Here is a 6,732-nt window from a genome sequence, read left to right on the forward strand (position 1 = left end):
TAGAAAACAAATTAAGGTTGTGTAGGGTGTCGTTGAAGGAGCTTGTGCAGAAACCATCTGTTGCGACTGCGTGGTTGGAGTGTGAGGAGCACTTCGTAAAACTCGGCATGTATGACCCAACGAAATTTTGGTCAAAGAGGTATTTGAATTTAATTCATCTTACGAAAGCATGTTGGACCATAATTCGGAGTATATTGGCTGGAAACATTGCGTAACTGATAGTCTTGCATGACCGAGACTGGTTCGATAGGTTAACAATGTCACGAACAAATGATTAGTTACTAAATAATATTTAATTCAAAATTGGGGACTACTAGTCCACTAGGGAGTTGAAATAAAGAAAATTGTGATTAGGGAATTAAGATAAATTTTGAAGGGTTGGTAGAGATTTTTAAATCATTTACCCTTATAGAAATCTTTGACCAATAAAATAATTTTTTTATTAAATTGTTTAATGGAGGGGGCAATATGTATTATTAGTAAAAATGTTAAGGGGTGGTTCATGGTTGTTATTTTTAAATTCATTTGAGGTTTTTGTTTTTGTTTGTTTTTTTTATTTTTTTGTTTTTCTGTATTTGTTCATAAGCCAAAAGAGTGATCCGCGTAATTAACCATTGAACCGATTTATAGTTTCGAGGAATTTTTAGCGGCGAACCGGTTCCGCGATTCTTTATAATAGATATATTTCCCCAAATTTTATGTATAATTTCAAAAAATACAATAAATTGGCGTCGCCAAACTTTCAATATTTTGATGTAACATATGCAAAGCTTTTACACTGCAATTTAGGCCGTCATTTTCATGGATTAATGAGGAAGGGGACTTACTAGGATCAAGCAAATGCGTTATTAATAATTAGAGGTGGTTCGGTACGGTATATCATGATATTTGGTATTCAATGAATATCGTATACCGTACCGATATGACATAAATCTATATCGTTTTTTATCGAAAAATTTCGGTATACGGAAATTCGATACGATATCGGTATGATATCATGTATACCGGCATTTTAAATATTTTTTAAACTATTTTTTTTTTAAAAAAAGATGTAGGTATACGCGATATATACCAAAATTTTCGATACATACGATTTTTTCGATATAGTATAGACGGTATGACGACATTTCGATATTTTTTTCAGTCTATTAATAATGTATATTTAAATTTAGTGGAACCTTCGTCAAACTGTGGTTTAAATTTTATGCCGTCAAATCCAAATCATATCTAGGCTGCACATGAGTTGAGTTGATTTGATTGTCATATTATCCGAGCTCAACTCAATTTAAATTTTATATGTTCGAATTCTACTCGTATACATATCGAGATACTCGAGCTTGTGCTCTAAAAGCGTGAAATGCTTCGTAACAAAGAAAAAAAGTGTTTATTGTTTATGTTCTTAAATGTCAATAAATAAGTATACACAAACACAAATATCCCTAAAGTTTTGTATAAATAAAATATATATGTAATTACTCAAATAGCTCATGAGCTAAGAAACAACTAAAATTCGAATTCGAGTAAACACTTGATGTACTCGAATTTCGTAAAATAAAGCTCGAGTCAACTTTTGACTATTTGATCGAGCCGATCGTAAGTTACTCATAAGTAGATTAGATCACTCGTCTCCCTTTATCATATTTATATTATATGAGAAGAAAATGATCATGCATAACTTTTGTTGAATTGTTCATTTCTGACACAGAGAAATGCTAAAATGGCTGGAGTTTCTGTTTTAACAACTAATTCCAAACATTAATTTTATTTCAAGAACATATAGGTTTGTGTCACATAATACACGAAATAAAAGACCAAAAATATCACTGTTAAGGAATATGAACAAAACTCATATAGGTTTGTGTCACATAATACACGAAATAAAAGACCAAAAATATTACTGTTAAGGAATATGAACAAAACAATAAATTTTTTTTTTAAAAAAAACAATAATAATGTAAGAAGCCAACAATTTTATAGGTAGCATGTCAAAATCCAAGAGGTTTCCTACTCTCTCCATAGACAAAAAAAAAAATAGTCAATTAAAAAGGTCGAGCTTTTGTCCCAACTCACAGCGCAAAACATCCCACAACTTGCTATACAAAATTAAAATTTGCCAAAGCCCACAAAATATTTGTGGCCCCTCCATTGCTTAAAGCAATTCCCATATCCAATCCCCCTATATTTCGCAATGCCGACACCATTTTTTTTACACTAGATAAGAATATGAAACTCTATTTTGCAAGAAAATCTTGATATAGAAGCTGGCTCATACGAACACAGTTTCCGCAGAACCAACTTCTGTGTTAGAACATCGTTTGCGTTCCAAAAGTCGATATCCAAGTCCGCAAACCATGGACAGTACTTACCCGGATTCTAAGTCTAACCATTTTTATTTTTAAGTCAATCTCGAAAAATAACCCCACTTCTAGCTTAGTAATACGTGGAAATTTAAGTAATAGCATATGATTTCTTGTGAAGTTGATGTGATAGACTAGTGGGTGGGATGATCTTTTCAATATCCTGATCTATAGTAAACACAGTTCATCAAGTTAACGGAAAAGCGAACAACAAGAACAACAGATTGACAGAAGATGTAACATCGGAAGGAAAACGTATTTATTGATGCACATTGCTCTTGCATCCCAACAAATGGGATTTTATAGATGTCAAATTGAAGAACTATCATGTCAGGAAAAGTATTGGTGAATATACCAATCAAATGTGCAATGTTTCCACAAGCAAATTTATCTTTTAAAGTAAATTTCTCAAATTATTTACGATACAAGGCGAAATTGGGAATGACATAATACACACAAATATATGAGACCAATTACAACAACAGAAGAATTGATCTTCCAACCTATACATAATGAAATATTGAAATTACATGTAAATGTTATTGTTATCCTATCTAAACAGAAAATTTGTCAAAGAAAAGACGGTATAAGGTGATTAACAAGACGAAGAAAGCTTTATTTGGCGTGAATCTTGATTAATGATATTCACACTTACACAAAATTACACCGGAAAGGAGCTGGTGAAGGCATCAAAATGACATAGGTTGTCTTGTCTTCATTTTGCCTTTCATCATGAGTTCTTCATCAACTGACCTGTTCTCCAATCAAATCAAGACCGACGAGTAGAAACGTTACACCTTGAAAAAGTAGAAAGTAAAAATGAAGTCCATGAGCAGACAAAAGGCTTCTGATTGAAGCAGTTAGCAGAAGAAAAGCAAGAGCTAGCTCTTTTCGATAAATCTTGTTAGTTTTCTTCACCGGTTTGTTCACAGTTTGTTCCTTCAATAGGGGGAGGTCAGAAAGATAATTTTCGGAAGCTCCCCTATTGATTTGTGGTTGGATAAGTAATTTCATGTCCTTATCCGCAGCAGCTAACAAGTCGGATTCTGAAGACCTTCCGGCCTTTTTGGTGACAATCCACTCGTATGAACTACCTAATTGGAAGAGTCCTGATACCATAGCATTGAATTTAGTGACTGACATAGTGTTTTCGAATAGAAGATAAGGGGCGATGAAAGGGATGGATTTTGGTGAGGGTAGTATGTTGAGGAACGTCATTAGGATAGGAACAAAGCAAATGACCCACGTAGGTAGCTCGGCTTCGGGGATGAACATGGTCAATGGAAGAACTATGCAGAATAACGTGAACGAGTAGAATGGAAGGATGAGTTTTCGAAGTAAGAAGAAGAGAAATATCAAGTTCACTTTCTTCCATATTGATATCTGCAGAAAAGAAACAGCATCCGTGAAACATTAGTGAGGCTTTCATTTGAAAACTATCAGAGATTTATAGAACTAATATCAAATGCACCTTTGATTTCAGGACAGCGGGCAGGCACAACCGGAACAGCTGCATAGGACCAGAATGCCATCGATGTTGTTGCTTCCTGTAAGCTTCAAATGACTCAGGAACTTCACATAGAACCTAAGTTTACATGCACGTAGAATACAGTTGCATTAGTCATTATAGTCGAGTGCCTTTAAAAAGTAGGAATGACATGCTGTGCTTGCTACAGTGCGCTGACTGAGAAACAAACTGAAATGACTGAATTTGGTACCTTAACATCATTGAGATATATGAACTTCCAACCATTGAGATGGGCACGTACAGCGATGTCCATATCTTCTACAGTTGTCCGTTCAAGCCAACCACCAGAATCTTCCAATGCTTTGATCCTCCAAACACCGGCAGTGCCATTGAAACCGAAGAAATTCAAGAACACCCCATTAACCTGCTGTTCTACCTCAAAATGATAACACAGATTTATGTTCTGGAGGCGAGTCAACAAGTTCTCATCCTTGTTAACAAAAGTCCATCTTGCCTGAACTAATCCCAATTCAGGATTATCCTACAATAAAAAAATTTCTTTTGACAATTTGAAATTTGACTGTGATTCAAGAAGGCCAAATGTTAAAAAGTAAAAAAACCTTAAAATGTGGGACTGTCTGCTTGAGAAAATCAGGGGTTGGTTGAAAATCCGAATCAAATATAGCAACGAATTCGTAATCCTTCACATAGTCACAACTCATTGCTGATTTAAGATTCCCAGCTTTATAACCGGTTCTAATCAGGCGATGCCTATAGATTATGTTAATACCCTTTTGGCTCCATTTAGCAACCTCCGATTTAATCAACAACTGAATATTTTCATCATCGGAATCGTCAAGAATTTGAATTAGCAGACATTCTTTCGGCCAATCTAGTTGACAGACTGCTGATATAGAAAGCTCATACACCTGTACGAAGAATACAAATTTAGATATTCTTTACTCACAAGAGATATTTCAAATCTTTTGATGACACTTTTTTCGCATTAGACCAAATTTATGCATCCTTGCATTGACTTACTGAACTACGCTTAATGATCTAATGACAACAATATATCAAACACTTAAAGCGACATGTGAAAGAAATACGGAAGGAAACCATATCATACCTCCCGCTCATTACACATAGGAATTTGAACAAGAACCATAGGGTAATTTTGAGCTCCTCCTTCAAGATCTTTAAATTCAAAAGGGTCACCATTTATTGTAGGTTCAATCTTCTTCAACTTGATGTATAAGAATCCCAGAAACAGAATCAACCGATCCAACGATTGGATTAAGAACAAAACGATACAAAAAGTCGATAAAGAAAGCACAAATGGCGCAATATATTGAGCTCGGAACTCCAACCAAGCCACATAAAACAGTTGGAACAGGCCTTGGATATCATAAGTGTGTGGAATGTAAAGATTTGGATTCTCAAAATAATGCCACCCTTTGAAATAAGCTACCACCTCAAAACCAAGAATTCCCAATAAAATCATTAAAAAAGACTTTATAACTTTCAGCATCAATTTACCCTTTCCCATTTTCTCGCTGGCAAAAGCCACTCCTTGCCTGAAGATCAACCTCTTCTTGATGGCTCCAAGAAGATCCCACAAAATGGCTCCAAGCCAAGCCACACAGCCGACAGCTCGATTAGCCTTAAGAAGCAAAACCCATTTCACTTGCTTGGAATTTTTGAGCCGGCTCTTGTCCACTGGCTTTAATGCAGCATCAGGGCCATCGATTTCAAGAATGGAGAAATTAGGATTTTCCATTTTCACTATCACCGGAGTTCCTTGAGCTGTGTCTTTAGTCCACCAGTAGAAAAGATTCATTCTGGGAGCCATTTTCCTGTTTCCTCTGCAGAATGGTGGCAAGATTTTCACTCCGCAAGAAATATAGAAAACGACCCAAAATTCAAAAACAGGTTTATGAGACAAAATGCATCAAATCTTTACATCTCAAGAATATACAAAAGAACAAAGTAAAATTTGCACCACCAAGTGGAGAAAATAGCTCAAACGAAATAAAAATTTTCACTAATAAATAGCTAGTTCGGTATTTAGAAGTTAGAACCAGAGTCCAGAGTACAGGAAAGTTTACAAAAAACAAAAAAGTCAAAATAAAAAAAATAGCTTAAAATATTGACAAATATTCTTTGCACACAACATTACACCAAGCAAAGCACCATTTCAGAGAAAGGTATATAGCATCTACCATAGAAATAATACCTTTAAAAAATGGATTTCATTTTCCCTGCAAATCCCTAAGTTTTACCACACGGCACCACAAAATCTGGCCTTTATTATTTTTCTACTGAAAACAAGAAGAGGATCCCAAGAAGCATAAAAACTCGATTTTTTGGTATTACTAAAATTCATTTTGATATACGAACTATTAGTAAAATGTCAAATTGGTACATGAACTATTGAAAATGGTTTAATTGGTACATAATCAACTTTTAAAGTCAATTTTACCCTCCACCTACATTATTTTAAAGTCTAATATTTTTGTTAAATTAAAATAAATACACAATTTATTTTTAAATTTTTTTTATTAATACAATTATAAACATAAATTTATATTTATTTAAATTTTATATTATATAAAAGAGATCGTACTCATCGTACAAAATATTGTAAATATTAATTAATACAAACATGCACATAAACACATATATATAACAATTGATAAATTATATAATGAAAAATATATATTAAAATTATATAATAATATATATATATTTTTCTGTTTATCTATGCTATAATATTATTCTTTATATTAATCAAATTTAAAAGTATATATGTGTGTCTTTTATTTATAATCTATAAATTTTACGTTTAATATTTTTTCGTATAATGATATATAATATTCTTTTTATAGTATAGTAATTATTAAATAT

The 6,732-nt window shown here is 33.4% G+C and overlaps 1 protein-coding gene across 1 annotated transcript; it reads right to left on the reverse strand.

Annotated features, from left to right (window-relative positions):
• Positions 1-2,792: 2,792 nt before the first annotated feature.
• LOC140884492 (probable xyloglucan glycosyltransferase 5) lies at positions 2,793-6,143 on the reverse strand. The gene is made up of 6 exons (XM_073291270.1): positions 6,062-6,143; positions 4,955-5,690; positions 4,446-4,754; positions 4,076-4,366; positions 3,829-3,942; positions 2,793-3,740 (listed from the first exon to the last, which is right to left on the reverse strand). Exons 2-6 carry the CDS (start codon positions 5,675-5,677, stop codon positions 3,102-3,104), a joined length of 2,076 nt encoding a protein of 691 aa, XP_073147371.1. The 5' UTR covers positions 5,678-5,690; positions 6,062-6,143; the 3' UTR covers positions 2,793-3,101.
• Between the last annotated feature and the right edge of the window lie 589 nt (positions 6,144-6,732).

Source organism: Henckelia pumila, chromosome 1, assembly GCF_033568475.1.
Source record: "Henckelia pumila isolate YLH828 chromosome 1, ASM3356847v2, whole genome shotgun sequence".
Lineage (NCBI taxonomy): Eukaryota > Viridiplantae > Streptophyta > Magnoliopsida > Lamiales > Gesneriaceae > Henckelia > Henckelia pumila.

Excerpts from the sequence above, each read along its gene's own strand:
- LOC140884492 (XM_073291270.1), bottom strand. The coding sequence starts at position 5,677 with ATGGCTCCCAGAATGAATCTTTTCTACTGGTGGACTAAAGACACAGCT. Across the intron at positions 4,755-4,954 it reads CTATGTGTAATGAGCGGGAG|GTGTATGAGCTTTCTATATC; the intron begins GTATGATATGGT and ends TTCTTCGTACAG. Across the intron at positions 3,943-4,075 it reads TATATCTCAATGATGTTAAG|GTTCTATGTGAAGTTCCTGA; the intron begins GTACCAAATTCA and ends ATGTAAACTTAG.